The sequence below is a fragment of the Cottoperca gobio genome, chromosome 24 (assembly GCF_900634415.1).
Source record: "Cottoperca gobio chromosome 24, fCotGob3.1, whole genome shotgun sequence".
In the NCBI taxonomy this organism is placed as follows: domain Eukaryota; kingdom Metazoa; phylum Chordata; class Actinopteri; order Perciformes; family Bovichtidae; genus Cottoperca; species Cottoperca gobio.
This window is the reverse complement of record NC_041378.1, coordinates 10,794,688-10,818,650: the sequence shown is the minus strand read 5'-3', so window position 1 is coordinate 10,818,650 and position 23,963 is coordinate 10,794,688. Positions and strand designations below refer to the sequence as shown.

At 42.7% G+C, this 23,963-nt stretch overlaps 1 protein-coding gene across 4 annotated transcripts in view; it reads left to right on the top strand.

Moving 5' to 3' along the window:
* map7b (microtubule-associated protein 7b) overlaps positions 1-23,963 on the top strand; it is a 26,131-nt gene extending 2,168 nt beyond the window's left edge. Inside the window, exons 2-21 of one of the 4 annotated variants that reach the window (XM_029462939.1) lie at positions 2,681-3,070; positions 10,338-10,508; positions 10,630-10,707; positions 11,267-11,430; positions 12,227-12,344; positions 13,077-13,178; positions 13,581-13,691; positions 14,406-14,501; positions 15,839-15,958; positions 17,095-17,273; positions 18,854-18,993; positions 19,199-19,428; positions 19,515-19,665; positions 19,781-19,961; positions 20,051-20,154; positions 20,243-20,295; positions 20,372-20,405; positions 21,012-21,173; positions 21,270-21,448; positions 22,307-23,963. In XM_029462939.1, the coding sequence (XP_029318799.1) occupies positions 2,902-3,070; positions 10,338-10,508; positions 10,630-10,707; positions 11,267-11,430; positions 12,227-12,344; positions 13,077-13,178; positions 13,581-13,691; positions 14,406-14,501; positions 15,839-15,958; positions 17,095-17,273; positions 18,854-18,993; positions 19,199-19,428; positions 19,515-19,665; positions 19,781-19,961; positions 20,051-20,154; positions 20,243-20,295; positions 20,372-20,405; positions 21,012-21,173; positions 21,270-21,448; positions 22,307-22,317 (2,553 nt within the window). In that variant the 5' untranslated portion in view covers positions 2,681-2,901 and the 3' untranslated portion in view covers positions 22,318-23,963. Of the gene's footprint in view, positions 1-2,680; positions 3,071-10,337; positions 10,509-10,629; positions 10,708-11,266; positions 11,431-12,226; positions 12,345-13,076; positions 13,179-13,580; positions 13,692-14,405; positions 14,502-15,838; positions 15,959-17,094; positions 17,274-18,853; positions 18,994-19,198; positions 19,429-19,514; positions 19,666-19,780; positions 19,962-20,050; positions 20,156-20,242; positions 20,296-20,371; positions 20,406-21,011; positions 21,174-21,269; positions 21,449-22,306 lie in introns of all 4 variants that reach the window. The other 3 variants (XM_029462940.1, XM_029462941.1, XM_029462942.1) reach the window with 3 other exon arrangements.

Sequence of the window (23,963 nt, the reverse complement as noted above, 5' to 3'; positions counted from 1 at the left end):
CCTTTTTATTTATTCATCTCCATTTCATTAAATGCCCCTTGTTTGCAAAATAGACATCTGTCCCTTCTGTTTGGTCATCTTGTCCACTTCCTGCGAGTTGTAGGATTTTCTTGTGTGGAGGTATGTCTGCGAACACCAGTAATGAAGATGTGTTATAAACATTAGTTCTATTTGTAATGCAGCTATTGTCGTTGGTTGTATTTTCTACTGTGTCAAACCTCAGGTCACTGAGGGCCCCAGCATAGTAAACACAGATAAGAATGAACCTTTAGCTTCATTTTGCTATACGACAAACTGATCAGCACTTCTAAATATACAAAAATATGCAGAAGTGACAAAAGCTTTCCATTAATGTGTTTGGTTACAAATCATGTTGTTGTGTTCTGAGCAACAAGGAAAGTCCAGTATTTCATTTTAAAATGAAATAAAATACTATACTTGTATTTAGAGACAATTCACAGCCTATGTGCATTCACATGAAAGACAATCCTCTCTTTTACTTTTATCTTTGGAAATAGCTTATTCTGTATACCGGTACTTGCATTGCTGATTGTATAACAGTCAACTTATTTATTCTGTTCCCTCGTCTGTGTACACATTTAATAGGTGTGAGAAGGGTGTATAGCCTGGCCTCTCCGGTTTAAGTCTGAGGGTAGGATTACAGCATTACTTGATCCTGCATGGACAGAGATCATGTTGCTTTTTCATGAATGTGTGTTTGTCCTTAAGGAGATGAGGCAGCAACTCTTGTCCTGAATGCCTTTATAAGATGGGTCTTTGAAAGAATTCTGAATTTGTTGTGGTTTTTTTTTTAATGCTGAAATGGTCAATTAGGGAAGGCTGTACCACATGTCATTTTAATTTTTACATTCAAAGCTTCTATTAAGGTTTTTAAAGGGAGCATCGAATGTCTGTCATCATAGTTTATGACTCTAAAAATTCAATTCAATTCTTGAAATGAATATTACTTGTCGGTGTGCGGCAAGCAGGAAAACAAAGTTTTTTTGACCACAGTGAAAATGTTGCTTTTGAAAATGTTGCTTTTGAAAATGTTGCTTTTGAAAGATTAAATACCAACAAATATGGATTGAAGCAGGATATTTGGTTAGATAAAACGCGAATTATGGAAATTATTTATAAATCTATAATAACTGGAAATGTTTAGAATAAACATAAACAAGTCAGAATAATAAACTATTTACGTAGCAAAAGTTTACCTTTTTTAATATAAGGCCACCTACAAGAGGAAGTGCACCTGTAATGGCTTCCAGCCGACATGCTCCATCAGTGCGTGTGTCTTTAATCATTTTTGTTGCTTTGCTGTTTTGAGCCACAGCATCTTGGAGAAAGATTTCAAGCTGTCATGCTGGTTGTTTAATCTCTATTTACTTTAGATGTGACCTAAGTACATGCCACTATAATGGTTGTTTAGGCTGATTGGGCAGGCCTCCATTAATATGGCCTGCAATTACTTTATTGCCACATTTATTTCTCCCTCCTTCACATGGCACCTGCCACACTGTGTGCCTCTGACAGGTTCATATACTGAGCCCATCTTCTGTCCTTACCATCTTTTTAATCCTCACGTTTTCATATCCAGTGTATTTGCAGTGTCAGTGAATGAAATGGAAGTGAAGCACATCTTAGTATCCGTTAATACTGCTCAGATGTAGCTATTGATCTGTATACTGTTACTTCTGTGAACCCTGGTGTGTCAAATAGCTGATGGCTCTTTAAGTGGAGAATGGGTGGGACATATACCATGTGCTCTGTGAACACACCCCTTCCACAGAGGCAGCTCCAGCACTGCATTATTTGCTTTGGTGTGTGCATAGGCGTGCATCCCTAGTTGTGTGTGTGTGTGTGTGTGTGTTTGTGTGTGTGTGTGTGTGTGTGTGTGTATGTGTGTGTGTGTGTGTGTGTGTGTGTGTGTGTGTATTACATTAAATTGTGCCTGTCCTCTGCTCTCTCGCTTCCACTCTGCCACTGCATCACTGGTCCTGTTGCTGCTGTTGTCAGGGAAACACTTTACCGGTACCGGCTCACCTTCCTCTGCTGGATTTCCACTGAATATTTTAACGGCCCTGCTGGCCTCTGTTACCAGTGTATCTGTGGGCCTGTGTGTGCTGTGTGTGTGTGTGTGTGTGTGTGTGTGTGTGTGTGTGTGTGTGTGTGTGTGTGTGTGTGTGTGTGTGTGGTGTGTGTGTACTGTACAGCCAGTGCCTGTGTGATATGATTCTTCTGACAAGTTTACAGAAAAGGCCCAGCATAAGAGGCAAGGAAGGAAAAGTGGGCCTGCAGTAACGGCAGTGACAGCAGCATCTCTTGAGGAGTGAGGGAGTCAAGATAAATGCAATCTTTCCAGCTTCCGACCGGGCCAGTTTTGTGGATTAAATCTTTTTTTCTAAACTAGACTACGAGAGCTCATCCTCAGACTCTGTCGCACTCTCTTTCACTCTGCCTGGCACTGCCATCTTCGGCAGTATATGCACGGCACAGTGGTACTTGTCTCTCTTTGACGCTCTCCCTCATCATCTCTCTGTACCTTATTCTGTACTCTTCTTTAACTCTCCTTTTTCTCTCATCTACCACATCTCATAGTTTAAATTCTTCCATCTCTCCTGCTTTTTCTGTTGCAACCTCCTCCTGTCTCTGCTCCCTCTTCTATCTGTTGTCTCAGAGACACAGCAGCAATGTGCAGACACAGGAATTAGCTGTTGGCATTACCTCATAGCTGTCTACGTCTTCACCGAGAAGAAGGCTTTTAGAGGTGACCCCGTCCCCCACCATCCTCTGGCGTCCACCACTTACCTGCCCCCCCCCCCACCACCACTGCAGGGTGGGATGGGCAGGGGCTGGGTGAGTTAGCCAGGGGCTCGAGGGTTAGCAACAGGGCAGGCGATGCCACAGAGTAAGGGACGAGAACAGGGAGGAGGTGGAGGTGGGTGCTCCCGGGGCAAGTGGAAGCTGAGGAAGGGAGGCAGCCGGTCGGCCATCCCGGCACTCTTCACCATCACTGAGGAGGAGGAAGGACAGAGACGGAGAGATGCTTGCAAGAGGAAGAAAAGAGGTATGGAAAGGATAGAGGGAAACTGACAGGGATGTTAAGTGGAGAGCACAATGAATGTGCATGCTCTGGTACTTTGTGTTGTTTGAGCTTCGTTTAAACTATTTAATTGTGTGTGTGTGTGTGTGTGTGTGTGTGTGTGTGTGTGTGTGTGTGTGTGTGTGTGTGTGTGTGTGTTTGAGAGCTTTTATATCTGGGACAGAGAGATGTGTGACGAGTCTCTTGAGTCTAAGGATTAAATGATCAAAAAAATATCTGAAGGTGTGGAGCATTAACTAGTGTACGCGTGCATTTGTTAGTCAGACGTTAAAGATGAATACATGTGCCAAGAGCTTGGATAGAAGATGCTTTTATGTGTGTAGTGTTGGCTCTTGCAGAGAAAATGTCCTTTTAAACCTTAAGCTCAGCCATCCGAAAACAGGTGGCTGACAAGTCTGATGAGAAAGTGTGTGTGCACGCGTGTGTGCGTGTGGAAACCAGCTGACAAGGCAAGATTGGGTCAGCACAAGGGCAGCAGATGAGAGTGAAGGTCCAGTCCACTTCACACATGTATGGGGTTATAATAATGCATCAGTATGCAGAGCGATCGGTCAACAGGGCAGCATGTGTCGTCAATCACAGCACGTATAAATGTGCAAACTTTTAACTGATGATCTCTTCCTGGTTTGAGGTTTATTCCAGAGCTTCCAAAAATATGAAACCTTTTCAATCAGTGTTGACAGGAGCTGCTGTTGTGTCGTATTCCCAGGGCCGGTTGGTTTCAGTAACCTGTTTCTGTCTGATGTGGGATTAAGGTCTGAAGTATTAGGAGTGAAGTAGAGTGGAAAAGGCTATGAGCAGTGTTTATGGGTATTGTAGTATTACACACTAAATCTGAAAGTCAGGTTTATTGTTAGGGGCAAATGTGGGTCAACTAACAAAGTAATACATTTACACAGTAAATTGAGTCCTTCTGAATTTGCAGCATGAAAACCAAACTAATATACTGTAATGTTAACTCAGCAGTGCTGGGAGAGGTTTGCAGTGGCACCGTTTTGCTGCAATGGAGCAACTGTTAAGTTTAGAACCATTTTATATGTATTTTGTGTCCATTCATCATTTTATACCTTTTTCTTTTTAAAAGATGAAAGGAGAACTGAGGGAGGATGTGTTGTTCTTTGACTCTGGTAGACAGGAGGGTGATCAAATAATAATGTGACTTCAATATGAAGTTTTTATGATTTTCTCCTTATTCATTTAACTTCAGTCATACAGTCTTACCCAACTCTGAACTAACCTGGCTCCCTGTAAAAAGAAGTAGTCGGCAAGAGCTATACGGTGTAAAGAGAACATAACGACACAAAAAGTCGGTCGTATTTCTAAATAAATAGCATTTCCTTTTAGTGTAAGATCTGACTCTCATGCTGCAGCTTCCTCATGGGACAAGCATGTACAGCTCACTTAACCCATCAATAATAGAGGAGAACAGACCGAGAGAGGCGGGGGGGATGAAGAGATGACTGAGCTCTTGCAGCGAGCACAATCTCAAACTATCAGGTTGTTGTTCGATGGGATCACACCAGCTTTTAAGTGATCCTTATTCTGGGAATATGTCATCTCAAATCAATTCGGATGCAAGCTCTTAACTAATGTCAATAACGAGTTGCTAACAAACGTTTGTATTATTGTTCTTATTACAACTTCTACAAAAACATCTTGTGTAAGAAATGGCAAAATGTCAATATCAGACGACAGCCGTTTCTATTATTGATGGCCGTTTTTGTCGAACGTGTTGTCAAAAGCCTTGAAGGGTGGTAAGGTATACCATAGGTCCAGATAGACCTCGTATCATCTCAGCTGAGACCTGTACCTGCCCTGTGCAACAAATGCAGCAGCACCCTCCTCTGAAGGCAGCTGTTATCCAGGCCTGACTGTCTGTCCTGGGGCTAGAAAGGAGGACTCCCGCCCCCCCAACCCCCTTCGACTCTCTGTTGACTGGAGCTTAGCGTTTAGCTTAGCATTAGCAGTGGGCTAATCCTCTCAGGCTGTAGGGGAGGCAGGAGCCACACAGCATGATCGCCTGCTACACACTGGCCCGGACAGCACAGCATTAATCGCTAACTCTGACCATTTAATCTGACTGCAGATAGATTGGGGGTGGGTAGAGTCTGCACACACACACACACACACACACACACACACACACACACACACACACACACACACACACACACTAGCACTAGGTAAGGGGGGGGCAGATTAAACAGTCACATTCTCCCTATGTCTCACTCTCTATCTCTTTTACACACACACATAAACACACACGCACATGGACAAAAGGATGGGGATTGGAGAGTCGCCACAACATGTCTCACAGTCAGTCGGCTCTCAACAACATTGACAACGCCTGAAGCTGACCCCTCACTGTTTTCCCTTTTTACTCTCACTTTAAAGTTTAGTTTTGGGCGGTTGTTTTTCGGATCTTCTTCTTTTCCCTTCATCCCCCTCGCTGCGCCATGGACTTTGGATCTGAGCTTATCTTCCGCTGTGTAGGATGTTTGCAGCAAGTAGGAACGTTGAATTTGCCCCTCCGATCTGACTAGTCGGAGTGGGACGCTAGCCAGGGGCACAACAGGTCCCATCCTGGCATTGACACCCCTGGAATCATGCACCACAATCCAGGTAAAGACTTGAGATTTGATCCCAGGACTACTGCATAATTCATTGATAAATTGGCACAGTTTGAACAAGGTGCAGAGTAGGGAAGGAATACAAGTACAGTACAGTACAGTGCAGTCTGTCAGTTACAATACAGTTTCATTTTTGCTCTTACACGCCTATGAGGTCAAAGTACAGCTTTAAGTTGGGTGTTTACATCCACTTCAGAGTTATATATTTGTAAAACAGTCCTGGAGCATCAGAAGGGGTACAGGTCCTACACTGTTAAGCGGATATGGATTTGAAAACTCCAAACGCTCTTAAAGCTACTGTTTCTTTTCAAATTCAGGGTGTTGCAATGAAGATAAAATATTAAAAACAAACCGGACTACACTGTAAAATCTGCTGGAGAGTTTGTTTGTGATTTCTTTCCCTCCATAAGAAGAATTTGCAGTACCTCAATACTGTTGCACCTTGTGTTTGTGAAGCCCTCTGTTTTATCAAATATGGAAGAAGCAAAAGGTGGTCAGGGCTTTTGTAGGATCACTGGCAGCTAGCACTATGCGCCGACTAAAATTGGTCTTTGGAGTGTTATCCAAATAGCTGTCTGGTGCACACAAGCAAATATACTTTCTGCTGTTTGAGGTTTGTTTGTTTAATGACCTCAACAGCAGATGGACGAGGCTGAGAGATGCAGCAGGAGGACACGACTGTACCAGAAACAAGTCCCCACCGCATTATACTGTTAAAACATTGAGTGTCATGGTGACCATAAACTAAAAGTTCAGTTTGACACACTTTGCACAGTGCAGCAATCGAAGGAAAATGCAGCGCCTGGTTTAGGTCATAAATACGCCATTTTGCCTGTGCAAAGAAATATGACGTAGGATGGGATATGAAGGCAGATTAATTCAAAGATGATGTAGAAAAAATAAGTTCATCTCTATATACTTTTTTCAGTCTCTCGCTTTTGAAGGCTTTATTTAATTCAGTCACTGACTCTTAAGGGTAATGGTATACCCAAACTAAAACACTATGCTGCCCTGATCTGCACACAAGCCCGTCTGTAACTCCGAGCCACAGGATGCCCTTTGACCTCAGCTGACCTCCTATGTGCAGGATGACCCCAGTTTGTGGCTTTCTATTAATTTGGTAGGCTGTGTCTGGGAGACTGGGCTTTGCAAAGCCGCATTAAAAGACATATTTTTTTTAAGTTGAGTCAAAGTGAGACTGCTGCTGCATCAGGCCTTGTTTAGTTCAGACTATCTCAGTACAGTATGTGTATAGCAAAGCTGAATTTAGGTTTACTGCACACACATTTTTATTGTATCATGTTTTAGGGTTATCCTTCTGTCCCATTCTCGTCAACGTGATATCTCGGGAACACTTGAAGGGAATTTCTTCCAATTTGGCACAAAAAAGGTTGAACTTATTCGATATTGGTGGTCATAGGTCAAGTTTGCTTTGACCTCATGCCCGTCCCATTCTCGTAAACGCGATATCTCAGGAACACACACACACAAAACAAAACACACCTCTGACATGGCATCATTGGACATTCATTAACTGCTTGATCACAGAACATAGTGTGTCATGCATGCAAATACTTTGATAAGGGGTCAGGTCATCTAGCTGTTATTCAAATTCTATTGGGAAAATGTTAGAGTAATGTGAATGTGGGCCAGGATGTGTCTTGCTCACCTACTGTTCTTCTATATGCTGTAATACACACACTTTTTATTTATCGTATCATTTTGTCCATGCATATAAACTCATTTTTTATACATTGTAAATAAAACTAAGAACATCCCGTAGCATAGGCCTTTAATCCAAAAGCAGTTTTTCTAAGGGAGGCAAAAAACAGACAATAATAATACTAATAAGTAGGAATAATTTCAAATGTATATAAATAACAATCATATTAAGGGGAGATGAATAATAGAATAATAAAAACTAAAAATAGAAATACTAACTGATTTAGAGGTAGATTAAAGCTAACGGTAAGAGACGACTGTTTTTATTGCTGTTCCTCTTTGTCAGTCATTTTATATACTGTTTTCTTGAAGTATCATATTACTCCTTCCTGCTGTAGAGATCCCACTAGAATTGCATCCCAGTTTCTGTGGGAGTGAGATTATAATGATCAATCCTGATTTATTGAAACACTAGATGCATGTTACTGTTCCAATAGTGTCTTATGTTATAAATTATAATTATCATTCATTGTAAATCGCTCAGTCTCTATTTGTCTCAGTCCCTCTTGTTCTCTTCTGTCTTCGTGTTTCTGTGCCAGATTTTGTAAAAAGAAAAAACACCATAGGGAATTTCAGTGAAGGGCTCCAGTTCAAGCAGTCTAATTGAGGAAAGTGGTTCGGCCCTTAGCCTGTCACCACTGGCTTATTGTGTCGTGTCCCACTCGGCTTGTCAGAAGGTCCACTTCATCACTAAAAGTTAACTTCCACAAATTAAAAGAGCTCCTTATTTTCTGAGTGTGTCTTTTTGATGCAAAATTATGGTCATATGACCTCTTGGCTGAAGTTGCTTATGGTGGCTACCTAAAAGCAACTTACAATTCCCAGTGTAGTATTTGGCCGAGCACATTGACTAATCTTTTGCTTGAGGAAAATTACTTTAGCGAAAGGAGGAATACATTGACTAGACATTATTGTAACCTGGCCCAGCCTTTCCTGTCATAACAATAGCCTTTATAAAACCTAGTGTTAATGCTTGTGCACCAGAGGCAGGGTGCACCTGTTAATACTTGTGTACACACCTCTGTGGATGTCCCATAGACTGTGAAATGCAATACCTCGGCAGCTATGACATCACGTCTTTGTCCAGCATGTCCTTTTGTGAATTACCACAAAATATCTCAATGAGTTAGGGTGGAGACTGCATTGGCAGTTTAGATTTATAACATAATCTGCAACATGCCACATCAGTAGAAATAAGTGTAAATCATTTTTTTTAAATGGATGTGGCTCAGTGCAGTGATTATCCTTTTTATTATCTTAATAGCATAAATATCACAGACTAGTCTGATCCTACATCAGTGGCATTGAACAAAACAAAGAGGGTTCAGATGAAGTTGTATTTGTTACATTTACATTACATCCACATTTAAATGCAAAGTGCACGTGCGCTTGTTCATCAAGGCGTTCACTTGTAACAGTGGATATGAAACTTGTACTTTGTTCCTTTCCTCCACCGGCATCATTAATTACCCCACTGAGCTAACACGTCACTGAAGTGAGGCGATAAAGAAACCTTGTAGAGAAGAGTAAGAGGGAAATGTGAGATAATGTGTGTGTGTGTGTGTAGCTTGTGTTATTTTCAGGTAGAGTCCGTGTGTTGGAGCTTGCAGGTTAGTTTGTGTCGGGGCGACTGATTTACTTTGGTCTCCAACTTTCTGGGACACATTGGTCTCTGTGGAGACTTGGCTCTCTCACTCTCCACCACACTTACACACAAAGGAGGTGTTGGAACAATTATTTGTCTCAACAACAGTACTTCTGCATACACAGTACGCAATTATTTCAGTTGCCACCCTAATACTGTTGGACTTATGGTCCTTGACTAATTAAGCCATCTTTACCCGCAGGCGTGTGAGTGTTGTCATTTTAGGTCAGGCTCATCTGTTTGTGCCTGATGCTCAATATTAAGCTCCGTGTCTGTGTTCTGGAGGCTGACCTAAAAGTGCTGAGTCACCCAGAGCCTGATGGTATCATGAATCAATAGCCTAGCTCTGAGCTGAGACGAAAGACTGCAACACACGGGGGACATTCGAGAAAGCTGAGCGCACAGTATATATTGTTTTGACCCATTTTGTTTCCTGCAGAAGCCTTACTGTGGAAATTGCAAAAGCTAGAGCATTATTGTTTTTCTCACTCCACTATTAACACTGTGGCAACGAGGCCTGATTTACCCGAGCTGATAAGCACTTACTGTCATATTCATATCGCAGTTATACAGTAACAGTCAAAGGTTTGGACACACCTTCTCATTCAGTTGAATGACAAAGTGTGTCCAAACTTTTGAATGGTACTGTATATACCAATCAGTTGTTATCAAGAAGGAGATGTCTGGGTATGCAGAGGTGAATACTATTTAAGTAATATCATCTTATCAGAAATGATGCATTAACATTTACTACAGGTACTAACTATTTAATGTATTGTCCTTATCATGTTGTTACAAACTTCACCACAGTACACTATGGACTTCCATGGTGTAGTTATATTGTATTGATTTACTTCGTTAGTAAAGAGGCTGGCTACACTTGTTGTGGGTGTATAATTACAAGGTGGGGAAACTGTAGCCCGTCACCCGGTTTATCACAGGAAGTGAATTTACGAAGCGTTCAAGACGGTCTGTTTGTCATGGACACACTGCAGTACCTATCCTTGATTTTCCTCATGGAGGATGGATACTATGGAGATGCAGCTGAATAGATGAGTGTTACTCTGTTGTCAAACTTTTATTGCAGCTGTGGATGTATGCAGATTTATTTGTACACTTGTACAGTGTACAATTCTATTTTTCTATCTCGGTCCCTTTCTGTCTGTTTCGTCGCTCGGTGTCTATTTCTCGTAAAGAAATGTTTTATCTGACTCTGTTTTGTCTTTCTTTCCAGCGTCTTACTCCCAGTATAAATCGGAGGATGGCAGAACGTCTTCAGCCACCCGTCCCAGCTCCTCAGGCTCCGGACAAAACTACAGTCCCACCTTGACCCCCACACCCACCCCCACCCTGACTCGCACCACCACCAGCAACAGCCCCAGTAACAATGCTGCAACCAAAACCGGTAAGTCACACTGGCATACGGAGAACACGTCATTCTAAAACACTTATAATACATGATTGGTGTCTTTCAACGCAGTAGTACAGTAGTTGACTGTGCTGTTTAACACATGTTTGTGTTGCAGACTCGTTGCTCTTCAACAAGATCGACGAGAGACAGAGATTAGCCCGTGAGCGCCGGGGGGAGCATGAGAAACAGAATGGTGTGTATTCTTTAACTGTGTGTGTGTGTGGAATGTGCATTACTGTGCAGGAGGCTTTAAATGCATCCCTCGCTTCCTTTTTTTGTCTTTCCTATATCACGACTGAACTTGGCTGGTAGCTGTGGTGAAGTGCCCTTTTCTCTAGTCGTTACATAAAGTCCAGTCTGAAGCCAGGCACCCCCGTTGCCATGGCACCAATGTTACATAATGGGTCAGGCCATGGGACAGGGTTTAGAGAGGCTTGTGTTTTTGAATGCGTGTGTTTGTATGAGTGTGTGAGTGACATACGGACAATCTTTAGTTTTAGGAAGTCTGTGCCTGTGTATGTTTACTGAAGTGTGTTTGTGTTCATAGTTGTGTACAGCGGTCATACCTCTGCCCCAGCTGAGAGGCAGAGGGATTTGCTTTGTGTTTAAAGCTAAAGCCAAGTCACATGATCTACAGCTGACCCATCATACTGCTGCTATAAGCCTGTGTGTGTGTGTGTGTGTGTGTCACACTAATGCATGTGCCTCAAAGTATATTAACTGTGTGTGTATGTGCGTGCACAATGCCTCAGCTGTCAAGGAGGCCCAGTGGCAGGCACGGGATGAGCGAGCCAGGCAGCACTATGAGAAGCAGCTGGATGAGAGGAAAAGAAGACTGGAGGAGCAGAGGGTAAAGGAGGACAAGAGACGGGCTGCCGTGGATGAGAAACGACGGCAGAAACTTGAGGAAGACAAGGTCTGACACACATGGCCCGCAAGTGCAACATAATACTCCTCAGGCTAACAGGCTAATAAATATCCGTTTTTAGTCAAACATTTACACCCTCCATGCCCCTTCCCTCTTTAGTGAGTTGGAGTTTGAACTTTACTACAAACTCGTATCTTCTTACCCTAATTCATTTCCAGTTTCTACTCACACACCGTATCATACACAGACTGTAGGGGAAATACGGACGTAGTCTGTTGCAATGTCACCCATAGATTTCTGACAGGATGTTTTGATTTTGGAAGTTATTGATGCTGTAAAATACAAATAAAAGTCGTGGCTCTAGATGAGGTGAGAAGAGCATTTGGAAACCACCAGACCCACAGCATGATTCTGAATCTGCAAATGCTGATGACTTTGCAACATTACCAAAAAAAAAAGATTAAGTCCCTGTGGCCTACTAATACACAGCGTTATCACATTATCTGGAATGCAGACGCCCCACCAGACTAGCTTTTACCGTTAATTCTGGGAATGTTTTAGGAGGGTAATCTCCGAACAGACAGCCTAGAAAATGTCGTCATTTCCTGAGAACCACAAATTCTCAGGACAAGTTTGAGAGGTTTTGCTTTCATTTTGAGCCTGTTGCATAACCAGTTTATATTTGATCTGCCAGGCACTTCCTGGCTATAGACCAAACATAACACACAAGTGTCCATTCAGAACAAAACCTTTCTTTCTCTTATCTTGCAGCAGTATTTACATGTTGGGGGCAATGTTTCTTTTCTTAAATTCTGATTATGTATTGTTGTTGTCGTGACTGCAGACTCGTCACGAGGCGGTGATGCGTCGCACGTTAGAGAGGAGCCAGAGAACCAGACAGAAGCCCAACCGGTGGTCTTGGGGAGGGCCGCTGAACACAAACACTCCCAGCACGCCAGCCGGTACTTTTACACATCACACACCTACACACAGTACCTGCAGAAATCACACGGTGAAAGTATCAATGCTTTCAGGTTTATTTAATTATTTTGAAATCTCATCTCCCTGATGTCCAGAGTGTCTCTTGTGTAAATATGTCTGCCTGCCTCTGCATGTCAGTATTGTTCTGCCATGTTTGATCTTTGCAGATCCCCTGCCCTCTGTTGTTACTGCTGACTCACACCCTGCTCTGCCCCTCCCTCTCTGTCTCTCTGTCTCTCTGTCTCTCTGTCTCTCTGTCTCTGTCTCTCTCTGTCTCTCTCTCTCTGTCTCTCTCTGTCTCTCTCTCTCTGTCTCTCTCTGTCTCTCTCTCTCTGTCTCTGTCTGTCTGTCTGTCTGTCTGTCTCTGTCTGTCTGTCTCTCTCTCTCTGTCTCTCTGTCTCTCTCTCTCTCGCTCTCTCGCTCTCTCTGTCTCTCTCTGTCTCTCTCTCTCTCGCTCTCTCTGTCTCTCTCGCTCTCTCTGTCTCTCGCTCACTCTCTCTCTCTCTGTCTCTCTCTCTCTGTCTCTCTCGCTCTCTGTCTCTCTCGCTCTCTGTCTCTCTCTCTCTCTGTCTCTCTCGCTCTCTCTCCCTTATTCTCAAACTCAACCTCTCTCTGGCTAACTTTCTCTCTCTTACCCTCCCTCTCGGATCTCCCTCCATCTCCTCTATCCGCTCTTTGTTTCTCTGCCATTGTCCTTTCCCCTCCTGGTCCAGGTTTTGTCGAGTCGGCTTTCCTCTATCCACTCGACCTTGCTGGACTGGAGCACATGCAGAGTGCTTTCAGTCTCTACCGCAGATACGGAGTGACCTCCCAATGTGAATATTAAGTCAGTTAGCCGGCCAGTGTTAGACCGCTGGCTCTAGCACTGTAACTGTACAGCACCGTTATAGCACTGGCATTAGTGTAACTGTAGGCCAATGTGAATGGCATGATTAGTGTTTGTTGTTTTTATCTGCATGTAGCAATCCAGTTTGTAACTCGAATGTACATCCCAAAACACAGGATCACAGACCCATTTAGCACTAATTCATTTTCTAATCTTTTTTCCCGTTTAGCAACATGTTGGTAGTTTTTTTTAATTAACACAATTTAACCAGAATAGACTAGAGTATCCCTTTAAATGCTCCAGCTCTCTTTCTTCTCTGTTCTCTGTCTTTAAGTCCCCCTCTTCAATGCATCATTCATTTGCTTTTATCTTGTTTCTTCTTTGTTTCTAGATGCTGACAGGCGGTCAGTGTCCACAATGAATTTATCCAAACACACAGACCCTGTTATTACCAAGCGCCTCTCCTACTCCTCTGCCACTCTCCTACACTCACCAGACCGAGGTAATGAAAATGAAAATGAACTTGAACAGACTGGGTTATATATCAAAGCAATAGTTCAACATTTTGGGAAATTGCTCCGCTCTCTATGCTCTCATATCTGTACGGCTAATATGAAGCTACAGATAGCTTAGCTTAGCTTAGCTTAGCTTAGCTAACTTAGCTTAGCTTAGCTTAGCTTAGCTTAGCTTAGCTTAGCTTAGCTTAGCTTAACAACTGGGAAAAAGGGGAAACGGCTAGACCGGCTCTGTGCGAACATATCAAAGGCAACCTCTAAAGCTTTACTAATTAACATGTTATATCTTGTTTAATCCGTACAAAAACCCAAATGAATCAATTATGAGTTGTGGTTCTATGAGAGTCTTATGATGAGGTTGCCAGGCAGCGGAGACTCCAGGAAGTCACTGCGTACAGACAAGAAATAGTCTGGCGCATAACCTCAATAAAACCCCTACTTGTCGTATTTTACACTTAAGCTTCTATGCGGATTAAATGAACAAGATATGTTGTAATCAGTATGTTTCAGAGGTGCTGGCTGTATCTTCATCTTCAGCAGACAGATATGGGAGTGGTGTCTCATCTAACCTGTCTGCCAGAAAGTAAAGGCAAAGCATAATTCTCAGAATGTCAAATTCTTTAAGTACATATGTGTGTATTTTTAAGTGCTAATTTAACAGTTAAATCCTGTACTCTTTGATGTTCATATGTTGCTGACAGGCTTACAGATGAGAACAGCCTCCTCCCCTGTCATTAACAAAGCTCAGTCCAAACTCCGCCTACACCCGGGAAAGACCACCCAGCACAAAAACTCAGGTGTTTTCTGGGAACCTTTTTTGAAGCTTGGTCCCTCATATTATGTTACACACTACGTTGCAAAGCAAAAAAAGATCATGGGCTGGAAACGGTTGCGTAATTCCAAACAGAAAGTTGTTATTACACAGATTGAAAAAAACATTGATCGTCCTTTTTAATAGCAAAATGTGTAGCTGCACAATTCTTCACCTGCATGCATTGTTTTATCTGTAAATGCACCGTTGTAGCTTTGAACCTGGAGTTATTTCATAACTGAGTAAAGAATTCAGAAGCCTTGCATAACTGCAATATTTACAATATAATCATCAAATAGCATGTACTATATGTGTGTGCGTGCACTTCTCTGTGTTTCGTCAGAGGGATCAAGACTTTTTTTTTTCTCTCCTCCCTCTAGCGTGACCCCTTTCTCTAATCCTCTGTAGGATAATCTTTTTGTTTTTGTGAAAACACTGTATGTGTACGCTGTTTTTAACCCAGCTGAAAAATCAACACCCACATTTCAACAATCAGACGTGCCCACATTTATGGACATGAAATGTGATCACGTGCCAAGTTTCATGCTGCCGAGACAAACTGCACACATCACATTTACTGAGTGTAACACAAACTCTGAAAACATTTGCATTGCTCGAATAAAAAGTGGTGTAGATTAGGTTCCTTTGCACAGTTTCCAGCCCAGTTGTATCTTTGCCCCTCGCCCTGAAACCTGCAACCTTGTTCTCGGCTTCATTATCAGAGCAAGCAGTGCTGCATGACTTTCCTGATAAACTCCTTTTGTCTCTTTTTAAATGGCAAATCATCTTATAATGAAGATGAATTACTTGTTGCATTGTCCACGTCTGCTTAATAAGTTACACATTATATAGAAATATACCACCATTCCTTCCCAGGTACCAACGACTGCATGGCCAAATAGTTTCACTTGCATAAAAGCTTTCGGCACTTCTTGAATTATTTGCCAGATGAATTCATAGACTCGAAGCTTAAGTAAAAGACCCTTCTCTTAAAATGCAGATCTAATATTTCCTGTGTTCTGCACTGTTCTCTCCTCCCTGTGTTTGCGCTTCACCCCAGGCTGTTTGCTTCCCTTCATAATTAACAAACTGGTGCATGCAGGTGTAGGTGTAACAGCCTGTGCATTGTTACGACTCGACTTAAACTCGCTCCTACACTGCTGTGCAGTGCGAGGGAAGGAATGAGCAGTGAAGACAGTAATTATGCATAATTTACAACCTGCTTTGACTGAGTGCTCTGGCTAATCAGTGGGCGGTTAATAGTTTGAGTTGTTATCAAACCTTAAATGTTACGTATGTGTGTGTGTGTGTGTGTGTGCTCAGGCATGCGCCGTCTTCCTTTGACGCCATGGGAGAGCAATGTGGTGAACCGTCTGCAGCAGCCGACCCACTCCTACCTGGCTCGTAGCCGCAGTGCCATGAGTCTGTCTGGAGAGCAAACAGGTAATACACACATCCCACATGAAAGACCCCCTCCTGGCTCTTATGGGCAGTAGTATGTGAAATAGAGGATGTTTATGAACCCCAGGAATCACTGCTGATGGTGCTAGAAGTACTAATGCTGTTTATATTTTGGCCTCTTGACCAGAACTGTTTCGGATGTTAATCACATTTGGCCAGCCTGTATCAGGCACTCAAAGCGCTCTCTCTCTCACACACACGCGCACGCACACACACGCACGCACGCACGCACAGCATGCATGTGTCCTATCTGGAATGCAATCAAATTATGGGTTTTTGATCATTCCGGGATGGCATCGTGAATCGTAATTATTTTGGTCAGGATGATCGACGTGAATTTTCATATAGTCTATAAGAGGATCATTTGTGTAACTTGTTTTAATGGCCAAAAGTCAATGTTGTTGTCCAGAAACTATATATTTATGCCTGTTTCTTTTGTGTTGTTTTGCCTTGCTGTGTTTTTATTGTGCGTGTTACATATTGCACACAACACAATTGACCTTTTCTGCTTTCCTCTACTCCGCACACCTTTTATAAATTCAACATTGTCTTCAGTGAGTGAAGGTGCACCTCTTGTCTGTTTGTTTTTCTGCATACTCACTTCCTCTTTGTGGTGTCTAATGCAACCATAGCAGTTTATTTCCGACTGAATGACTTTTGATTAAAGATGCTTCCAACACTTTTTATAGTTGGGAATGGTTTGCCAAACCACTCCTATAGTATAGAATGGAACATTTTCCATATTGTGTTGTGGTTTAAAAAAACAAAACCCTGACCCTACTTAATCGTTCATTTAAAAGCATATCATTAAATTCCTTTGACATTCAGTTCCCAAGTGATGGTTGCAGTATATTAGCAGTTGACCTTCCAATCAGTAGAACTAATGGCTTCTTTCTCTTCTCTGTTTCCACCAAATATATCCTTCCTTTCAATCCTCCGCTGGTCTTCCCAACCTCACGGCTTTTCTTCACGAATTCATCTGGCATCCTCCTCATTCCTTCCTCTCCTTCACCATCTCTTGCTCCGTGCTTCTGTTTATCAAACCATCGCTCATCAAACCCTCACACTGCCCACATACCTTCCTTTAAACACTCCAAACACCTCGTACATCACCGTAGCCATGCCTGTTTGTCCTCGCTCAGTGTCCTGCCACCCCATGGGCTCCATGTCCTTCAAAGTCCTGCAGGCCCAGCCGCTTCCCCACTGCCGCAGCCAGGAGAGGAGCCTCAGCAGGGGGACCATCTCGTCTTCCACCACCACCACCACTGCTCGCAGGAGGACCACCGGCGGCACACAGGTGGGTCATGTCATCAATATACACCTGTATTTGACTGAATATCTCGAATATGGGTTCTCAATACATAAGACGGTTGCAATATTGTCAGAAATGTAAGCTGTGACCAATGCTTGGTGCTTGTGGAAAAAACTCAAATGTTCCTCTTTCTTATGCCAGCGTTATGTTTTCGGATTGTCCGTCTGTCTGTCCCATTTTCGTGAATGCGATATCTCGGCAACGCCTGGAGGGAATTTCTTTAAATTTGCCACTAAGGTCGACTTGGACTTCAGGGTGAACTGATTATATTTTGGTAGTCAAAGGTTGACGTCACTGTGACCCTGCGAGGCAGTAATTCTAATTCTAGGTTTCGCACTATAACCTACGTGAAATGTATTTGCTACAATATTTTGATGTTGACAGATTTGTTGGTGAGCTTGTGAGTGCACAATGGTGGTGCATGTTTTACCTATTCCTTAGAGGTTATGTTTTTCGGCTCGGCTTGTCTGTTTGTCCGTTTGGCTGCCAGCAGGATTACAGAAAAACTACTTGGTGGATTTTCATTAAACTTAGTGGAAGGGTGTAACAAGGGCCAAGGAAGAACCCATCTCATTTTGGAGCAAATCCAAATCACGGGTCAAATACACAGGTTATGTTTCACTTGAGCTGACTTGGTTGTTGTTTGAACGTTCTGAGCAATAAAATACAACACTATTTGTTTGTGGTGCATGTTGTTCCTATATTACGACTTATGGCTCATGAACACACCAAAGTCTGATCAACGGCTTCCCAACTCGGGAAATGGGACCATTTAACTACTACTATGCTCATGCACATTAAGGATTCACTGCTTTTTGCTCCTCTACCTCTTGCTCATCTTTTTCATACCGATGATGCCCCAGATCAGTCAGACACAATACATCATAGAATCTGTGTGTCTCTGCTCTTCTCACACACACACACACACACACACACACTACTGTACACACTGTCCATCTGTCTGCTGCTGTGTCACAGCTTATACCATTAAGGTCTTAGAAAGAGGACATCCTCTGTACTTTATATTCCACACAGAGACTGGGAGACACGTGCATAAACCATACATGTACACTAACACATTTATAATCCAGCATACCAGTGATATACCACTTACTCACTGTATGTGCCATAATGTCTAGATACTGTGTACTGTAGGTCAGTGTTAATGCAAATTACGTTTTTGTTTTCCTCTACAAATAGACCAACACACAAGGAATTTATCATCTCCTGAGTGAGAAAAGGGAGATTATTTTGAATGTTGGCAACAGTCTGGGGTTAATGTTGGTGTCATGGCTTGGTGCCAGAGGTTATGCATGGCCAAAGGAAGGCTGTTTGAGTGTAATCCTGTTACCGATCATCTTTTGCTGCTGTCAGTAGGAAAACCTGGGTCGGACTGTACCACCTGATTACTTTGTGTGTTATTAAGGAAATATTTGTGAAGAGCTTTGTGCTGCTGGCTCACCTTGGTCCTCAGTTAAAAAAGAAAAGAAAAAGTCCTGCCCATTATGAGCAATAATAATAATATTTTTGATCTCATTGTTTCCCTTCATCTCCTGCACCAATAGCGGAAGGACTGTGACCATGTCAGGAAGTCATGGAGCAACCTGTCACTCCCATTGGCTCCCATTCTGACTTTGCCCCCCAACAAGCGCTCCTCTTCTCCAGGCAAGAAGAACCGAAAAGTGACAGCGCCCTCTCCTGGCAGGTAGGAGAACACACTCATGATGGCTGATGATACATATATACACATAAACAGATTTGTGACAGATTGGAGGATTATTGGGAGCAGAGGGGGACGGTGTAACAACGTTGTAAGGGTTTCAGCAAAGTAAACTATGTTCCTGAATCACATTTGCTCTTATATTAACCAGTACTTTGTAGCCAACTGCTGCTTTCCTCCCTGCACACAGGCCTCCACAAAAGTCAGCAGGGCGCCCCCCGACCCCCAAGCTGCTTAAGTCTCCCGGGACAGAGGACCCTGGAAATCTTCGTCCTTTCAAGGTCACACCTGAGAGCCCCAAACCCACCAGAGGCCCAGGAGAGGAGGAAGAAGAGCAGGTCCTCAGTCCTCTTCAGCCTCGACCTCAGCCGCTGGGTCAGAACAAGAGCAGTAGTGAGCAGACGCCAGCAGCAGCCAGCGGTCAGTTACCCACATTATCACGCAACCTGGATTGTTTGTTTTTTGTAAGATACACTGGACAGAATCTAATTTATGATCCCTTCTAGAGAGTGCAAGAAGTCCTCCAGCCCACAAGCCTTCAGCAGGCACGACAAATCCAGAGGAGGCGAGTCGTATCCTGGCTGAAAATCGCCGCCTGGCCCGCGAGCAGCGGGAGAGAGGGGAAGAGGAGCGCAAGCAGCAGGAGGAGCAGCGAAGGTAAGCTGTTGGTGAACATGTGTGTGTGATGCAGAGTAGTGTGCAAGGAGATGGATAATACCGAAGGTGTGTGCATCTGCATCCTCGACTGTGATCCGTTCCCGTGTCTGTACAGGTTGGCGCAAGAGGAGATGGCTCGCCGTAAGGCCGAGGAGCGAGTCAAGAGAGAGGAGGAGGCTCAGCGGGAGGCTCAGCATCAGGCAGGGCAGATGAAAATGAAGGAGGAGGAGGAGAGAAAGGTGGAGGAAGAGAGACTTCAGAAAGAGAGAGAGGAGGCAGAGAGACTCCAGAAACAGGTCAGAGAAAGATGTACATGTGACCTAAAGACTAAACTTGGCAGACCCACCCTCTGACGTTATAATTAAACTCTGTGTGTGTGTTATAGAAAGAAGAGGAAGAGTCTCGACAAAGGGAGGAGGCGGAGCGACTGAGGCAGGAGAGAGAGAAACACTTCCAGAAAGAGGAGGCTGAACGTCTGGAGAGAAAAAAGGTGATTCATGTACACACACACACACACACACGTAACTTTTCATAATATTTCTCATGAGCAGTTCATGTAAAAGCTCTTTTTTTCACCAGCGTCTGGAGGAGATCATGAAGAGAACAAGGCGTTCAGACACATCAGAGAAGGTAAGGCTAAAAGAAATGTGGTATCTGACTAACCATGAAGAGTGTTCATTCTCTTTTTATTCTTTTCCTTCTTTAGAAAGTTGTTCCCAACAGAAATGGAGACAATGCAGGTAACTCAATTTTTCTTTTTCTATAATCACACATAAAACGGTGTATAATGGCCATTGTAGTTAAAAAAATATATATATATCATTTCTGAGCCGGGGGAGGGCGGCTAATATAGAAAACATAATATAATAATAGAAAACAACTCACAAATTTGCGAGGAAAAGAATCACCATATTGTCATTATCAACAGTCCAGACTTTAAAGAGACATTGCGATGAATTGGGCATATCTAGAAGAAAACAACATACTGATGTGGATGAGGTTTTGTGCTTCAACAACGCAGACGACAGACGAAGGATATCACCATGTTCCATACTGTGTCTGTGGTGTGAGGAGGTTGGTCTCGACTTGCAAAGTAAAGCGATGTGGTTCCTTGACAAACTCGTAAATGTGACTTTAATCTTAGAGCATTTTTTATCATTTTTTTCTTAATATTTTATGGCTTTATAAGATGTACTACTTTAATCTCGGAAATTCTACGTTTTTTTTAACCTAAATATTACCTCACTCCTCCGGCTCCCTAATTTAAATTTTGTCTACCAACGATAGCCCTAATACTCCGTCGTACATAACTTTCCTATTGTACCTTTAAAATATATCCACTGCAGTTGTTCCTGTGGTGCTGTTTCTGACTGCTGTGTTGGTTTTCTCTCGTCATCAGAGAGCCCTGCCGCTCCTAGTCCATCTGCAGGGACTGCGTCCCCGACACACAATAGCAACGGTCGTCAACCTGATCAAAACCCCACAGCACTGAGCCATCCTGACCAGAGGTAGAGTTGTGCACAGCAATCATAATATACCATATCCACGTTTGCTTGGCTGTAGGATCACATTGCCGACTGGTCCTTTCCATCCTGTTTTTCCAGGGAGAACGGGGATTTTGAAGAGGTGATTGTACTGCCTTCACATTCCAGGCTATCTCCTCCTGAGGGAGAGGAGGAGCAGCAGCAGGAGGAGGAGAGAGTTCCTGTCTTAGCCTTCAGGGAGAATGGTCTCCTAAAGCCTCTAAGCGGAATAGAAGACATATCAGTCCAGCAGGGACCAGGTCAATAACGGTCCTATTTCTGCTTTGCCTCTGGTTCATTCATTTGTCATTGTCTACTACACCCCTTCTTCTCCACCTTATTCTCTAGATGTAGTTTCAGAGGAAGTCGCTCACTATGTTTAGCTTTTGGTAAAATCATCCAACACAAAACATCTGATCTGATTCTGCTATACAGCATTAGGGTAAATGACTGAAGTGCTGCAGAGCCTGTGTTGTATTTTGCCTTCTGTGGCTCTGGATGAAGCTTTCCAAAGTCTGTGAAAATAACCCTGATGATGTCATAGTGATGTCATCGGGCTTATCTTGTATTGACCTTGACATTTAGAGATTTTCCCAGAAAATGTACTTTGCGAAAGGTACGGGATGGAGTTTGAAAGACGTGGGCATTTACCAGGAAAGGAGGGTCTAATGCTGTTGAGTTGCATTTTGAAGCTCGACTCTTACTAGTGACTAAAACTGAAGATAGGTCTACCTCAGCTGAATTGATTTAGACTATTTTTTAAAATCTGTCTATCTTATTTCCCCTAAATTTAAGGAAAGTACAATACTAAACTGTTGGAATACATCTTTAACTGGTTTTGTATATTGAAGCACTAAATAGCCTCTTAACAGTGTCTGGTGATGGTGAGGGGAGGTGTGTCATTTGTACTATATTTGCTATGTTTATTTATTTAGAGAGAGAATGCATAATCTAAAGGAACAATACAACTACACTTAAACCTTTGTTTAATAGCTTCTTCGGTGACAACGTGTCATTTTAAAGACTTTCTACATCCTTTTTTTTAAGAGGTGTTTTTTTTTCGTTTACCTTCATAGCAGCTGACATTTCTTTGTTTCTCTTGTTTGTTTGTTTTTTAGATGTTGCCTGATGTCCTGTTAGGCCGACATGATTCCACACCCAGAGAGACAGGAAGTGAGATGGCCAGAAAGTGGGAACACAGACCTGTTGGACCGACTCAAAGGAAGGACTCGCAGCATCACAGCCATTCTCGACCCTCCCGTGACAGAAGAGCACCGCAGCCATTTCTCAAAGATGGCGTCTCCAAAGCATCTCCAAAGTTACTTTCCCCTCAACAAACTCTCTGGGGAACAGATTGCCCGGGTCATAATGTTCTGTGTACAGCCCCAAACAATTCTGAAGTGAATGTCCTGAAATCACAGCAGGATTGAATGCCATCTCGTGACTCTCGTGATGTGTGTGTGAATGAGAGTCCAATAATAATAATGTAAACTGAGATCAGCTGTAAAGTCTTCGGCCATGATACTTGAAGAGATTTGTTTGTTTGTTGCTGTAGAACACACTGTAATCAGATTGTGAAAATCAGCAATATGGCGTTATGACTGGAACCCGCACAACACGCTCCAAATTGCAAAGTTTAATTAACGCTCTTAAACCGGAAACCTCCTGATTCTCAAGTTTCAACGTTTCTATTGAAACGTTAGAGAAGAGATGGGATATAGGAATGAAGTCCGTGCATGAAGTTGTATTATGACTACAGGAAAGTGTCATGTAATGTAATATATTTTTGCTGTGTCTACAGTGTTTAAGACGAGAGGTTATTATTGGGGTGAGGCAGGGGCGTTGGAGTTTCATGGAGTTTAAGTTAAATAATGAAAATACAGTTCTCGACTGAGAATTTGGAGTGTAAACTACTGATTATTGTTATTATTGTTTAGTTTTATTTAATTGCTGTACAGATGAAATGTGATTCTTTGTTTCGTCCTCAATACTGTCTTTCTGTTTTAAATTGAGAAGAAAAAAAAATCTGCTTTACGTTAAGTCCTGCTCTTTACCTTTTTATTTCTTTACCCTTTACATGCATCCTGTCACACGGTCTAACTCGGCCAGTGTTGCAGGACTGTAGCTTAGCCACCTTGTGTTGGAGGTTGACTTTTTTGTTTTGGCCAAGCAAACACAAAATGGATTAAACTAATTTGCTGGTGATGTTAATTTTGAAACAATCGGATACGTTTGATCTTCTTTTGATTAAGGATTTAAGAAGAAATGCTGCTATTTGTGATGTTCCTTTGCCTTACCGCATTGTAGAGAGAACGAGGCGACTTGTCTTCCTCACTGAAGTGAAGATATGCATTCCCAGCGTGAGCATTGACATTCTGGCCACATGCCATAACTCTCCAGTGGCTTCCTTCGCTTGATTTATGTTAAGTGTGAAAGCTTGTGATGAAATGTAATGTCATCATACAAGAGCTATAATGTCAACACAATTGGTCCTTTATACAGCTTTTCACTAATGAAAGACAAAGAGGGGGATTAAAGTAAAACACTGGAACCCAACCACACTGTCATAATCGCTTCCATCTTTTACACTCTGTAATGCTGCTCTCAAACCTCTGCACTTAGTTTTCTCTTTGTTCAAATCTTGCAGTACCACCAAAAATGTAAGGAAACTTCAGAAATGTTACTTGTGTGTTTGTTATGTAGTGCTGGTCTCTGCCAGTAGTACATAGCATTCTGTTCAACATGGATACTTGAAAATAAATTGTTTGTAAATGA